At 35.2% G+C, this 15,387-nt stretch overlaps 2 protein-coding genes across 2 annotated transcripts; one reads left to right on the forward strand and one right to left on the reverse strand.

Moving 5' to 3' along the window:
• The first annotated feature begins 1,678 nt into the window (after nucleotides 1-1,678).
• On the forward strand, nucleotides 1,679-5,000 carry LOC131013004 (alcohol dehydrogenase-like 7). Its single transcript, XM_057941006.1, has 10 exons — nucleotides 1,679-2,092; nucleotides 2,237-2,373; nucleotides 2,472-2,518; nucleotides 2,901-3,223; nucleotides 3,527-3,609; nucleotides 3,692-3,767; nucleotides 3,964-4,028; nucleotides 4,152-4,247; nucleotides 4,494-4,658; nucleotides 4,742-5,000. Exons 1-10 carry the CDS (start codon nucleotides 2,035-2,037, stop codon nucleotides 4,856-4,858), a joined length of 1,167 nt encoding a protein of 388 aa, XP_057796989.1. The 5' UTR covers nucleotides 1,679-2,034; the 3' UTR covers nucleotides 4,859-5,000.
• Nucleotides 5,001-13,856: 8,856 nt separating this feature from the next.
• LOC131013009 (uncharacterized) lies at nucleotides 13,857-14,914 on the reverse strand. Its single transcript, XM_057941011.1, has one exon. The coding sequence runs from the start codon at nucleotides 14,773-14,775 to the stop codon at nucleotides 13,957-13,959; it is 819 nt and encodes a 272-aa protein (XP_057796994.1). The 5' UTR covers nucleotides 14,776-14,914; the 3' UTR covers nucleotides 13,857-13,956.
• Between the last annotated feature and the right edge of the window lie 473 nt (nucleotides 14,915-15,387).

The following is a 15,387-nucleotide window of genomic DNA, read 5'->3' on the forward strand; positions in this document are numbered from 1 at the left end:
TTCTTAAAATAATAATAATAATAATAATAATAATAGGAAAAAGAAGAAGAAGAAGAAGAAGAAGAAGAAGAAGAAGCGCTGCATGCATCTGTTTCAATCAGTTATTTAACTTTATTAAGAGATTTATAACAGATGCGCAGATAGCATATGCCGCATAGGTTTCAATCAATTATTTAACTTTATTAGCAGATTTATAACATGGAGTTTGGCTTGATTGCTTCCTTTTGCCGGAAAGAATTATTGTTGTTTTCAGATGTTAGTATTCTTCATATTCGTCGTGAGCAAAATGCCATTGTCCATGATTTGGCAAAGACTGCGAGAGATTTTTTAACACATCATGTTTGGAATGAACCCCCGTTCTTTGTGGAGGGTCATCTTCATCTCCCATGTACGTGTGTTCTTTAATATAATCTCTCTTTTTCCTAAAAAAAAAAAAAACAGATTTATAACATACGTGCAGATATATCTATCATTTGCATAAGTTGTGCACCGGTAAAAAGTCAATTCTATGAAAGATATTTCAACTAAAGTGTTCTATGCACAACCTCGCTAATGAGGCCTAGCTCAAGTGATTGTATATATGAATTATGACATTATATAATAATTGATTATTTGCAATATCAGTGAATATTATAAATATAGTATACTAATGGTGTGTTTGCTTTGAGGTATAAGGAAGGGATAAACTACATTTACCATCTTATACCTCGTTTGTTTTGATGTATGAAAAAATTCAGGCAAATTGTAATTTTTCGGACAACTCCTTATCTCTTGGGAAATAGATAATGTTATACCTAAGAAATGGTGGTATAATTTTATACCACTTTATAAGGAGTGGTTAAATATATTATTCTTCAAATCAAATAAGATATAAAAAATACGATCCCCACTTTAAATGATAAATTTATATCTTATTATATTATCCCTCCATTTAAAGGTATAAAAAAACAAATACATACTAAATCTAATGCATATGTATTGCTAGATGTCCATTTCAACAGATACATGTCTTTCATTGATACGTGTTGTATCAAATGATTCATAGAAAGAAGTGTTTTTTTTACCAAGAAAACAATATTGACAACCCATAGCCCCAAAATTATTGCCGTGGTCCAGTAACCTATCGTAGTACTAGGGGTATGTCTTCTACTACTGTTTTTTAAGAAAAGTGTCAAAACTTTTTTTTGAAGAGGGAAAAGTGTCAAAACTTAGTAATGCAATAAATTGTGTTGTCGGGTAAACTTGAGGAATAAACGAGTGAAAATAAAATAAATTAATTGATCTTCAATTTTCAATTTCTCATTTTTTTTTTGAATATACGTATTACAGATAATTTAAAATTAGTGCTCGCAGTAACCAAAAAATTGGAGGAAATCGAATTAAATACATCTCACTAAAAAAGATTTTTGATCTCTCAATTAGGATTAATTTTCAACCTTTTTTTCAGAAGAGAATTTTCAACCTATTTGATGGGAGAAAAAAAATGCTCAAAATATAATGGAATTGAGTTTCTTTATTCCAATTCAACTCCAAAAGAATTATACGGTTCGATTATTGAAAAGAGAGGAGGTTCAGTTTGTTGACTTTATTATCTGGAATGAGCATTTTAATGCTTAAACCAATATTTATTTCAAAATGTCTATTACATCTTTCTTTTTTTCCAATTGGAAAACGAGTACGATTTCAATTGATCTTATCGACATATCTATATGACTATGTATAATATAAAATACTTATTAAATTACTTTGTTAAAATAAAAGAAAAAATGCGGTAGGCTGGGAATAGTCGTCGACTCCTCGTTTTGTAGATTTCAAACACATTACTACTATATCCAAATGCATAGCTGGTTGGTTGTAGATTCCAAATCTGTAATCCTGTAGCGTTGTTACAAAATTAAAAATGGCCTTATCCCCCCCCTCCACAAAATCTCAAGTTTCTTTCTGCAAAGTGCGCTTCCCATATATAATCCAAACATCCCAAAATCAACCACTTCACAAAGTTGAGTTCACGTTCAACATTTCTCCTCTTTCAAAATGGTTGACACTGCTGTTGACTCCGCCAAAACTGCCGGAAAACCCATAAAATGCCGAGGTAAAACACTAAACATCCATTTTCTTATTAAAGATACCATCTTTTTCGTGATGCTATACTATGTATGCATGTGTGTAAATATGGTGTATTTTAGTGTGTGCTCTGCGTGAATAAGTGGTCAACCGTGGTGGTTTGCACTTGCAGCGGCGGTGGCGAGGGCAGCTGGGGCGCCACTCGTGATAGAGGAGGTGATTGTGGATCCTCCTAAATCGGGAGAAGTTCGCATCAAAATCATCTGCGCCTCTCTCTGTCACACCGATGTTACTTTCTTGAACTTGAATGTATTTGCACTCTTTCACATGAAATTTACTGTGTCTTTACTCTACACCACTCGTTTTCTTCAATTTTATTTTATTCTTCCTCTCCTTTTGATTTGAAGGTGCCCCCGGCATGTTTTCCGAGAATTCTGGGACATGAAGCAGTTGGGTAATTGATTTCTTACAATTTCCGGTTTTTAGTAATCTCATCTATCTGTTCATTTGTGGGATCCTAATTTTTTCTACCTAGTATTGAGAAAATATGACATTTTTCTTGATCTTGTTGGTCTCTCTCTCGTTTATTTTTTGGATTGGGATGAGCAAGGACTATCAGATGATGTGATTCTATGTGTGAGCTAATGTAATGCTTGTTTAAATCTTGTGGAATTTTGAGCTCCTTTGATTTGAAATTGGTATTTTGTTAGTATTGCCTTTTCTCAAAGCATATTTTGTGATACAACTTTTGTGGATGAGATAAATTTCTTCTTATAAATTCAAATTTCCTAAATGAAAGCATTGACACAACTGAATGACTCTGCCTGCACTTGAAGTGTGGTGGAGAGCGTGGGCGATGGCGTTACTGAGGTTGCTGAAGGCGATATGGTTATCCCGAATTTTATGTCAGATTGTGCCGAATGTAGAGATTGCAAATCCAAGAAGAGCAATCTGTGTACCAAATTCCCTTTCAGAATTGATCCTTGGATGCACGATGGTTCGAGCAGATTTAGAGATCTCAATGGAGAGACTCTATACCATTTCATGTTTGTGTCTACTTTTGCAGAGTACACAGTTGTTCATCTTGCTAATGTAGTAAAAGTTGATCCAACGGTCCCTCCGAACAGGGCTTGCCTCCTTGCTTGTGGAGCTTCGACAGGTATATATGGAGGATCCTGCAATGCTCAAGTGTTATTGCTCAAGGAAAATTGTGACTTATCCTTATAATATGCTCTAACAATTGGAACTTTTGCTATTTGTATGTGCCTTGGATAATGCATACTATATGTTCTATAAGTAATTACAGTTTGACTGCATGCATATGAAGTTGAGATATACAATTCACTTTGACTAATGTGGTAGACATTTTTTTGATTCTCACACAGATTAAATGGAGTGACATCCTTCTAATTTGTTACATGGAATTTGAAGCACACTTGTAACTAAATTTTGATATTTTTAGGCATAGGAGCTGCCTGGAGGTCTGCAAGTGTCGAACAAGGATCTACAGTTGCCATCTTCGGTCTGGGGTCAATTGGATTGGCAGTAAGAATCCCATTTATTTTAGTTTTTTCTTTCCTTTTTTTCATATAATCTGTACATAAACTAGAGTTTAATTTATTTGAAGGTTGCAGAAGGGGCGAGGTTGTGTGGTGCTGCCAGAATAATTGGCATTGATGTGAACCCTGAAAAGATTGAAATAAGTAAGCTGGTGCTTGCCCTTCTTTAATTATGATGCTTAAATGATCATACGATGTTTTTGAGAAGCGCAGAATTATATCTTTTCTAAATCATTAGCTACCACTGAAACAACATGTGGTCATCTTTTCATCAACTAATTGTTGGTAGAGGGAATTCTTTTTCTATGTAAAAATGTACTAAATTCTTGGTCTCCTATAGGTAAAAAATTTGGAATAACCGATTTCATTGACTCAACAAGCTGCAACGAAAAATCTGTAAGCCAGGTAGTTTTCTTATTAATATATACTTCACTACTGTGGGGTGTATCACACCACTTGCTTTTTTCTTTTTCTTTTTTAGGAATAAATTCTGTAAGCTCATTTATCACTTTGTGGAGATGTTTTCAGATCATAAATGAGATGACCGATGGAGGAGCAGATTACTGCTTCGAATGTGTTGGAAAGGCATCCCTAGTTGAGGAAGCATTTGACTGCTGTCGAAAGGTATGATCAATCATAGACGTCCTTCACATTTTAGCAGCACTAGCTGATCTAATTTAGTCATGTGCATGTCCTTAATCTAAATTTGAATATCCATGCTTACTTACATTTGAATAGGCATGCCTACTTTTGATCACCAATTTCTATCTATGCACAGCAATAGCATAGTAACTAAGGTCAGATCTTGAACTGTGAGAAGGTTTCAAACGAGTTTTTTTGTGTTCATTCCACGACTATACCTATTTACAGGGGTGGGGTAAGACAATCGTGCTCGGGGTGGATAGACCTGGTACGCTACTGCAATTCAAATCTACGGAAGTCCTTGTCAGTGGAAAAACTATATTGGGATCCCTGTTTGGAGGTCTCAAACCAAAGTTGGACATACCGATCCTTGTTAAGAAATACATGGACAAGGTATAATGGTGTGGTGTGGTGTTGATGGATCGTTGCTCATTATTAAGTGATGAGTTTGAGGCAGTGGATTTGCATTGGTGCAGGAACTGGAACTGGATAAGTTTGTGACGCATGAGGTGGGTTTTGAAGAGATCAACAAAGCTTTCGATTTGCTCCATCAAGGAAAGAGCCTCAGATGTGTGATTTGGATGGATAAGTGAATTCATTTATCGTTTCAACAGATCAACAAAGAGCGACGATCACTATTTTAATTTTAACTATTTATAAATAAGGTGCATGTCCTCTATTGTAGAATTCGCTCAATTTTCATTTCTCAATCATTCACATTTTATTATCTCAGAATTTCTTCGCTACATAACATCATCTTCACTTATAATTTCTCCAACTCCAAATTATGGCATTCAAACAATTTTGAGTTTCAACATGGCTTGGCTTCAACTGGATTATGATAGGAACTGGGCATGTTTTGTAATTCTCACTTGTTTTCTTCGAATGAAATCAAGCTTTTAGTCGTATGCGGTGTGCCCCAACACTGGACCGGACTCAGAAAAATTCGATTTGTTTTCATCACGTTGTAATAACAAAAATATAGTAATAACATTTGGTTTCATCGAATAAATTTTTTATTTTTTATATATAAAATTATAATTATGTCCATTCAAATTTGTACTTTAATATAAAATACTAGTACAACAATTTCATCGAAATGGTATATATTGGCCAAAAGTCCGTCAATCGTTAATATAGCAGGAAAAATTCGTGCCGATTTCCACCGGTGATCCTGTAGGTTGTTCGTTTAAGTAAAACATCGTCATTGATTCGTCGGTGTATACTGATGGACTGGAGTCCGTCATTGCTTTTATCAGTATTCGATTGTGATTTTTGCAGTGAAATATAATCTTTACAGTCCTAGCTATGCCCTTACTATTCAGCTTAAATTAAGAGAGCGTTTTTGAAATAGTCATTTTGAAGAAGGAAACACAATATTCGGCCACTAATTAAAAAAAAATACAAAATCTGACCATTTATTACGTGTAAAGACTATTTTGCCCTTAATTAAGGTGGATCGGATTTGGGTTAAATTCGGGTTTGCGCGCGGGTTAGGAACATATGACACTATTAGTGCCATATGTGCCAACCGAAAAGAAAAGAAAAAATCAAAGTAAATTGGTACTTTTGGCACTATTAGTGCCAATAGTGCCATGCACGAATGATACTAAAACAAAAAATTTTGAGCATTCCCTACACTTCATTTTCATGCATTTTTTTAACAATCACTTAATATAATAGATAATTGTTTACAATTCAATTAATTCAACATCAAGTAGATTGAAAGCATACAAAAACATACTTTTATGCATTCTTTTAAAAAATATATTTCATTTTCTAAACAAATAAACTAACTTTCATTGTTAATAATTAGTAATTTTACTTTTAACTTTAGAATGGACTCAAATTCAACATTAAAAATTAAATAAGAAAAAAAAGGATAAAAATAACATAAATATAACAAATCAATGTACAATGTCAAATGTAATTAATATGGATAGTTGGATATACTATAAATAATGTATTATATTTTTTCTTATATTTCTTATTTATATACACATATACATATATATAGATATATAAAATAAAATATATATCTATATTTTTAAAAAAAATCAAAAATTGGGAGGGGGCTTCAGCCCCCCTGAATCCGTCATTGATGACACGAATATGGTCATAAATACCATTCGTGCAGTATTACATAAGACAGAGTATATGACACTAATGGCACTAATAGTGACATGTGTGTCTAACCCGCGCGTAAACCCAAATCCGATCTGCCCTAATTAAGGACAAAACGGTCTTAAAACGTAATGATAAGATTTATATTTTTTCAATTAATGGTCCTTGTTCAAAATTACCATGCGAGTATATTGTTTCTTAAATTAAGGCACATGCTCAGATTTATTTGCTACTCATTAATAATTTTTACGTAGAGCATTCGTGTTTTTTATAAGTATAAACGTCTATATATTATAGAAAACAAAATTGGATAAGAAACTTCACAAACACATTTCCCCGGATGTTTATGTTTCGTACCGATCGACTATTTTATTAGTACAATCCAAATTAATAATCGTTTGTTTTGAAATAGAGATACACAAAAAAAAACATACGATTGATGTCTAATATTTATTACTCAATACAACGAAAATAGTCGGTGTTGGTTGTCGGTAAATAATGGGTATTATGGGCTAGATCATCGCCGTTACATAAGGAATTATTTGAAGATTTTATCATGCATGAATGTGACCGTACATGTACATTGCAGTTTTCCTCCATCAAGAGATTCTTTCTCGCATGATTTAATTAAATTAAACTTATGCATATAAAATATGACTAAATCTCGGAAGATCTTTTTCCGTCGCAGACATTGATAAACACACATGTAAATAGATCCTTCAAAATTTTTATTTTTATTTTGAAATAATCCTAGAAAATTTTTATTAAAAGAGAATTACGACTGACTCCACACTAGAAACTAGGGAGCTCTATAAAATTTTCATGTCATTTTTATAAGTTGAATTTTAAATAAAATAAACATCGAATTTTTAAAACAAAAAAAATTAGTATTAAATTTAATTTTGAAAATTATAATAATTAAAATAGAAAATTGTATTGGAAATTGAAAATTGAGTTTAGAAAATAAAGAAAAATCAGAATTCTAAAATCGAAAAAATAAAAAATTGAAAAAAAAAAAATACATTAGAAATTGAAAATGGGGTAAAAATTAGAATTTTAAAAATAAAATTGAAAGAAATATAAATAAAAAATTGAAAAAAAAACATAAACACAACATTTAGATAAAAAAAAAGTTCAAATTAAATCCCAACTACCCCACCCGTTGCCTCTATCCGAAAATCCCCATTATTCTTCTTTCTTCTTCTCTGCAAATACTACCGCCTTGCCGTCGTCCTCAACCTAGAATCGTCGACGTCCCCATCATAACCACCATCGTCCCTGACATCATCTCTGTTTTTTTATAAAAAAAATGAATTTCTTTTTAAAAATAAGTGCGTGCTTAAGCTCGGCTCCTACAAAAAAAACTTGCACGCGGCCTGTTTTTTTTTTCTACCTTGGAGCTCGGCTCGTTTCTTCGAGCCTGGGAGCTCGACAGCGCGGAGGGTAGGGTCGAAGCCGGAGGGGGCTCTCTTGGGATCTTGTAATTTTTGTTGGAGTATTTTCATAATTTCACAGATACTACTACGTTATAAAAAAAATATAGAAAAATATTACTCCAAATGGAGTATAAGTTTTGTATTGGTTTTCAATAAAAAAAAAATTCATCTTCAATCCTCATCTCTGTAAAATTTCAAATTTTGATTTCATCCCTCAAATTCTTGATTTAACTAAAGAAGCATGTTGTTATAGATAAACTATTATTAGATGTTGAATCAATTGTGACCTTTTTTAATTCAACTGAATATGTATTAATTGTTTCAAATGGAGATGAAATTTGTTCTTTTATGGATATAAATTTCTTTGGTTTGGATTGTAATTTGGTGTTACCATGCATTGCTCATTTCCTCTACCCATTTCACCGTGTTTTTTTTAAGGCTGCGTTTACTTTGATGGATAAATTTATCTATGAAAAATTATGAATAACAAAAATTTATGCCTTAAAATGTGTCCTTTCTTTTCCAACATTTAACACAAAAGAGATGTTTACCATTTTTCCTTCTTTATTTTCACTTCAAGGATGGATAATATTATCCACTCAAAAATGGATGGATAATATTATCCATCCTTGAAGTGAAAATAAGGAAGGAAAAATGGTGAAAATCTTTTATGTGTCAAATGTTGGAAAAGAAAGAAGACATTTTAAAGCATAAATTTTTGTTATCCTTCCTTTTCCATGGATAAATTTATCTATCAAAGTAAACACAACCTAATTTGAGATTATCTTTTTGAAGGGTATCTTCTTTCTTTTCTATTTGATATTGAACGGAGGAATTGATGGTGATTGAAATTTAGAAAAAGTGATGTTTATTAAGTGATGCTAATTTCTCAACTCATACAACTATAAGTTCTGAGTCTTAATTCATTTTCTTCATGTTTGAAGATCATCAAAAGTGTTCCTTGTAATCATATGTGAGCTAATCATTTAAATTGCTAGTACCTTTCATCGAAAAGGATATATTTGTCAATGTTACTTATAAAGTTATATTATGCAAATGTTTCAGAAGGTAAAAAATATGAGATAAATATTGTGATTTATGAAACACTAGTATTTATTTTATTTATTGATCAGTTTTTATGTAATTTAAATGGCAATATAATTATTTTAATAATTATCATTTATTTTTAGTTTAATCATTAATTTTATTTTAACCCTTAAATTGAAAATATGGCTCCAACATTGACGGTGGGACTCGCCGAGGTGAGACTCGAGACCGTTGTGAATGCTTTAAATCTATATGGAATTTTTATTAAAAGAGAATTAAGTATTTTTGGTTAGGCGTGCATTTATCAAATATGTAGTCGTTTCGCTAGAATCAAATCGAATTGGGTTGTGGGCTCGTCCTACATCACCTGGCCTTCATATGGTACATCCATAAAATTAAGGGTTAAATTGCATATAATATCACGAATTTTGCCCGAAATCTATTTTCCTCACGATATTAAAAAATTTCATTTTTTTATCAAATATTTTGACATTTGTTCAATTTCCGCACGATTTTTTTTACCCTCGAATCGGAATCGACGTGACGTTGATGTGGCTCACCGACACATGCCATTCCGATAAATTAAACTATGCATTTCAATTTACACATTAAAACCCTTGTTTCAGTAATCAGCACCACCAATGGGCGAAACAAGGGCGCCAACACTCGGCGCACTAATTTGGAAAACTAAAAACACGAAATAATCGCCGCCACTGGTTTGGAAGACCTCGACACGAAGACTTCCACACTGGTCTGGAGAGGAACCCTTCGACAGAGGTGGTGGAAAGAAAAACAATCGTTTTTTTCTAGCGCCAATTTTTAAAGATCGTGAGGAAAATGGATTTCGAACAAAGTTCGTGATATTATATGCAATTAACCCTTGTTAACGTTTTAGTATGGCGTATTGGTCAAATGTGTGTTATAACAAAATAGTGAAGATTTACGTCCCTAAACTTATTAAGTTTTTTTTTTTTTTTGAAATACAAAAAAGTATTTTAAGATCCCTAAATTATCATCATTTTGCAGTATAATATGCATGCGTCTTGCACTTCAATTTATAAATATTATATTCTTTTTCATTAATAATATGATACATTAATTTTGCACTTTAAAACTATATATATATAGCTTATCACTACAGCTAATTGATTCGTTAGGTGTGACATGAGTATTTAGTTATTTGATATTTTTTACGCTAAGATCTGGTTGGTGCATTATAATAAAGTTGACCAATTAATGAAATTTAATTAATAAATTTAAATGAAAATAAAGTACTGGATTTACATATAATAAAATAAAATAGAATTGTTATTCACACACACACACAGATATATATATATATATATATATATATATATATATATATATATATATATATATATATATATAGGAATGGGATCATATAGATCCCAATGCTTATAATAGATCCCTAGATCCAAATCTTGACCACACATTTATGACATGTGGCGCATCAAGATGGTGACACGTGGCAAGGAGCTTCCAAGCATTCCAAGGCAAAATCTGGAGGGGTAAAATTGGAATGTAATTTTCGGATTTAATAATTAAAAAAAATACTATATATTTTTTTTTAGATTTTCTCAAAATAGATATATTTTAGATGCATATAGTTTCACACAAAGATGCATAAAGTTTTCACATGAAATGCATAACTTTGAACAGAAAAATGCATTGTTGTGGGGGGGTGGTGGGGGGGTGGGTGGGGGTGGGGTTCTGGGGTGGGGTGGGGTTCAGGGGTGTGGGGGTTGGGGTTGGGGTGGGGTGAAATCTTATGCATTTTTATATGAAACTTTATGCATTTTTATATGAAAGTTCATGCATTCTTGTATGAAACTTTATGCATCTAAAATATACATATTTTGAGAAAATCTATTTTTTTTTTTTTAATTTCGAAAATTTCATTCCAATTTTACCCCTCTCCAGATTTTGCCTTGAAATGCCTTGCCACGTGTCACCATCTTGATGCGCCACATGTCATAAATGTGTGGTCTAGATTTGGATCTACGAATCTATTATAAGCATAGGGATTCAACGAAACCCAACCCTATATATATATATATATATATAGTATTAGAGATAAAATCCAAGATGTAGGAAATAAACGGCTATCTTAAGCCAATCTGATACGAGAGAGCTCCTTAAAAATTATTCCACATTGAATCTTGCCATTGTCATTCCTTCAAAAACAAAGTCAGCTTCTTAGCCAAACAAATATTTTTGAAAGGTTGCTAGCCGATTCATCAAAGTAATAATCCAAAGTAAAGGAAACAAACAAGGAATATTTATTGTTAGTTGGCCCAAATTTGGCCCAACAAGCCTATGCCCTATCCTCCTTATTTTGGCAGCCCTCCCATTTCCCCCTTCCAGTCGAAAATTAGTGCCCTTTTGGGGCTGTGACCCCTGCGCTTCTTCTCCACCATGAACCTCTTCACCTTCCTTCTCTAGATCCTTCTATGGTAGGCTATTTAAAGAGCCCTTGGTCTGTGGCTGTAGTGTAGACGAAAATTGCTTAGTGTTCTTCCTTTGTGTGGAGGTGCTACCGGTGAAGGTGTAAGGCTTGTTGGCCGATTGTGGTGCCGGCGAGAGCAACGTCCCCTTTGTGATTCTTCGTGGCTTAGTGTGTGCGTGATCGAGAGGAAGAGAGCTGTACCTGAGCCGAGAAGATCGACGCCCCTTGTTCCTCTCTTTGTGTGTTTTTCCTTGCAGGTTGTCGAGGCTGCTGCTACCTCGTTGCTGCGCCGCTGTGCAGCTGCTGTTTTGCGGCTTTGTAGCTGCGCTGTGGCTGCCCAAAGTCGAAGGAAGCCTTCAACAACGACGACGAGGGTCGATACTCAACAGTGGTATCAGAGCCACGGTTGACCTCTTCGTCGCTTTGGTAAGTCGGGGTCCTGACCTTAGGATCCCGCTCTGGTAAAGCGGCTTAAACCTCTCTTGCTTTTCAATTTCTAGTTGCTGCCATCTGGTGCAGTTTAGGCTTGGTGCTTATCTGCTGGTAGATATCTAGGATTCGTGTGTCGAATTCTGTTTTCTGTTTTAATAGTGATTTCGTGAATAGTGTTTTTGGTCTCTTATTTTTACTTCCGCTGTAAACTCTGTGGTTGTCAATCTTTGTGAGTCTTTGTGATTATTTGCTTCGTGTTGCGATGTCTTCTTTGGCAAATTATGGTTTAGCTCCTTTTAATGGTAAAACGGACTTCGGTTTTTGGCAGCAGAAAATGGAATGTATTTTAATTCAACAAAATATTTATCAAGTAATTGATGATTCGTATGATGAAGATGTTGATGAGAAAAAGAAAACTCAATTGAATCGTCTTGCCTTGTCTGCTATTGTTCTCAACTTGTCTGAGTGTGTTCTTAGAAAAGTAGGGAGAATGACTTCTGCTAAAGAACTATGGTCTAAGTTAGAGGAATTGTACACTGGAACCTCGTTGCCGTCTAAGATATTTTTGATTGAAAGGTTTTTCCGTTTCAAACTTGATTTGAATAAGAAAATTGATGAAAATGTTGATGAATTCACTAAGTTAGTTCAAGATATAAAACTGACGGGTGATAAACATATTGATGAGTATGCTCCGTATGCTCTTTTAAATGCTATTCCTGACTCTTACAGTGATGTTAAATCTGCTATTAAGTATGGTAGAGATAATGTGACGCTTGACACTGTTGTGAGTGCTTTAAAGAATAAGGAATTAGATTTAAATTCTAATATTTGTGTTCAAGAACCGGACAAAGTCATGCATGTTAGGGGTGAAAAGAGATTTAATGATAAGTCTAATCATAGATATAAGCCTAGGAAGTGCTATAACTGTGGTGAAACTGGTCACTATATTAAGGATTGTCCTCACCCTAAGAAAAAACAAGATGTAGAGCATGCTAATGTAATTGGTAATGAAACCAATAGTGATGTGTTCTAAGGTGGAGCTCTTTCTTAATGCCTTAGTGTTGTTCTTTGTGATTGTTTAGGCTTTGTGGCTTTGTGAGACTTCGTTGGTTAGTGCCTTAATGACTATGTGAGTCTTTGTGGCTTAGTGTCTTTGTGATTGATTAGTAGCTTTGTGTCTATGTGGCTTTGTGAGTTTTACTTTGTGATGACCGTTTGTGTCGCATGTTATCTTCGTGATCATGTGTACTTTGTGATCTGTGCTAGCTCTTTGTGGCCCTTTGTGCTAGACTAACTTTGTGTTAGTGTGCTTCGTGCTTGGTGGTTGTCTTTCTCTTGTTTGTGTTTTGCAGGAATTGACTTGGTTAGTTTACCCGTTGACCTTTGTGGTCTTGTGTTTCCCTGTTATTTCTTTGTGATTTAACAGGGGGCTCGGCGATGATGATTATGGTACAGCTTCCTCTTTGATGCACACAATACCGTGATTGGGCCAAAGGTGGAGATATTGTTAGTTGGCCCAAATTTGGCCCAACAAGCCTATGCCCTATCCTCCTTATTTTGGCAGCCCTCCCATTTCCCCCTTCCAGTCGAAAATTAGTGCCCTTTTGGGGCTGTGACCCCTGCGCTTCTTCTCCCCCATGAACCTCTTCACCTTCCTTCTCTAGATCCTTCTATGGTAGGCTATTTAAAGAGCCCTTGGTCTGTGGCTGTAGTGTAGACGAAAATTGCTTAGTGTTCTTCCTTTGTGTGGAGGTGCTACCGGTGAAGGTGTAAGGCTTGTTGGCCGATTGTGGTGCCGGCGAGAGCAACGTCCCCTTTGTGATTCTTCGTGGCTTAGTGTGTGCGTGATCGAGAGGAAGAGAGCTGTACCTGAGCCGAGAAGATCGACGCCCCTTGTTCCTCTCTTTGTGTGTTTTTCCTTGCAGGTTGTCGAGGCTGCTGCTACCTCGTTGCTGCGCCGCTGTGCAGCTGCTGTTTTGCGGCTTTGTAGCTGCGCTGTGGCTGCCCAAAGTCGAAGGAAGCCTTCAACAACGACGACGAGGGTCGATACTCAACAATATTCATGTTAATTTGTGACGCGATATATATCAAAAATTGTTAATCGTAGTATACTAATATGATATCCATCAATTACAGTTATACAAGGAAATGGAGTATTTACTAGAATGAATCTATATATCAATGATCATTGATTGGTAAGAATGTTCAACAAGGTAACCCTAGTTTGAACCAATTGTCTGAACAATCTCTCCAATCCTCCCTCAAATTCTTCAATAATTTCATCAACAACTTGCAACCGTTTCTGCACATCACTCGTCATTTTCCCTTGAAGACCCAAATCCAAATTCTCAACCTCATTCACAGAGTCGCTATCATTGCCGGATTTCGCAGCCACAAACTTCGAAACCAGCGACCAGCCGCTGGGCCGCGCCGCCGCGTACGACAGAAACACCAGCACACTCCTGAAATTCGCGATGGTGATCCCGGCGATTTGCCTGAAGACGAAGCTGAAATCGCCTTCAGCACTTACTGAATGCTGATTCGATCCGCTCTTGATGATCGCGCTCTCCGATTTCTTAAGGTTTTTTAGGGTTTTGGCGACGGTTTTCTGCATCTTCTTCCTCAAGGAGAAGTAGGCGGCGACGTCGTTTTGGACGGAGGAATCCGTGCCCTTCCTCCGCATCGCCGATTGAAGCGCGTGGACGTTTTCTCTCATCATCTGAAGCACCTCTCTGATGGCGCTGCACGCGTCAAGCAGATCGACCGACTGCGAGAGAGATTCCTCCATCGATTTCTCATCTTGATGATGAAATGCTGATTTCTGAGTGAATTCTTCAACGGAATTGTAGAGTTGTGCAAGCGCCACGAGTCCAGATTGAACCGACTCTGAGCTACCAGATCCACATTTCAATTTCTCCAACTCCGATTCCAAACTCTTTGAGCTCACTTGATCTAGTCTTGAAGGCAGACTGATTGATCTGAAATGTGTTTGTGTGAACGCCATTGTTGATCTTTTTTATCTTCTTCTAGAGAGAAAATGCCTTGGATTGGATTGATGATTTTGAGATGTTGAAAAAGTTTGGAAACGGAGAGTTGTATATATAGGGACATGCACGGATTTAATTTTGAGGCAGGAATTGCTGATGTTGCATGTAGATGGGCCTTGGTTTATTTTAATTTTTTTCTAGATGTTTCATTCTTCAACACCAAAAAGAGACAGTTTTGGATAAAAATAATTATAAATTTGAAAAGGGGGCAAGTGGCATGACAAGAGTGAGCAAGAAATGTAAGGGGAGTACGTGGCTTGCATGCAAATGCCATGTGTTGTAGAGCGCAGAAGCAATAATAGAGGAGTGCTAGTTGTCGCCTTGCCTCTTTAAATCATTTCGAGCCAATGTTCGAACAATGACAAAAAAATCGATTTTTTTTAATTTGAAAGGAACGCATAATGTGTTTGGTGAGGGACAGAGAGATCTATATTAAGTTTTGCGGGAAAAATAATATTGCTTATGTGGATGAGTGGCTCAATCATTTTTCTAAAATTATTATAAATATATTGGAGAGCTGGAGCCTAGAGTAGATTTTAATAATACAATTTTCTTACTCGTCTCAAGTT

The sequence above is a fragment of the Salvia miltiorrhiza genome, chromosome 2, assembly GCF_028751815.1.
Source record: "Salvia miltiorrhiza cultivar Shanhuang (shh) chromosome 2, IMPLAD_Smil_shh, whole genome shotgun sequence".
Lineage (NCBI taxonomy): Eukaryota > Viridiplantae > Streptophyta > Magnoliopsida > Lamiales > Lamiaceae > Salvia > Salvia miltiorrhiza.

What these genes read in the sequence shown, in the direction of transcription:
- LOC131013009 (XM_057941011.1), bottom strand. Translation starts at nt 14,775, where the DNA reads ATGGCGTTCACACAAACACATTTCAGATCAATCAGTCTGCCTTCAAGA.
- LOC131013004 (XM_057941006.1), top strand. Translation starts at nt 2,035, where the DNA reads ATGGTTGACACTGCTGTTGACTCCGCCAAAACTGCCGGAAAACCCATA. An exon ending in AAAACCCATAAAATGCCGAG is followed by an intron (nt 2,093 to 2,236) that starts GTAAAACACTAA and finishes TTGCACTTGCAG; the next exon opens with CGGCGGTGGCGAGGGCAGCT. An exon ending in ACGAAAAATCTGTAAGCCAG is followed by an intron (nt 4,029 to 4,151) that starts GTAGTTTTCTTA and finishes AGATGTTTTCAG; the next exon opens with ATCATAAATGAGATGACCGA.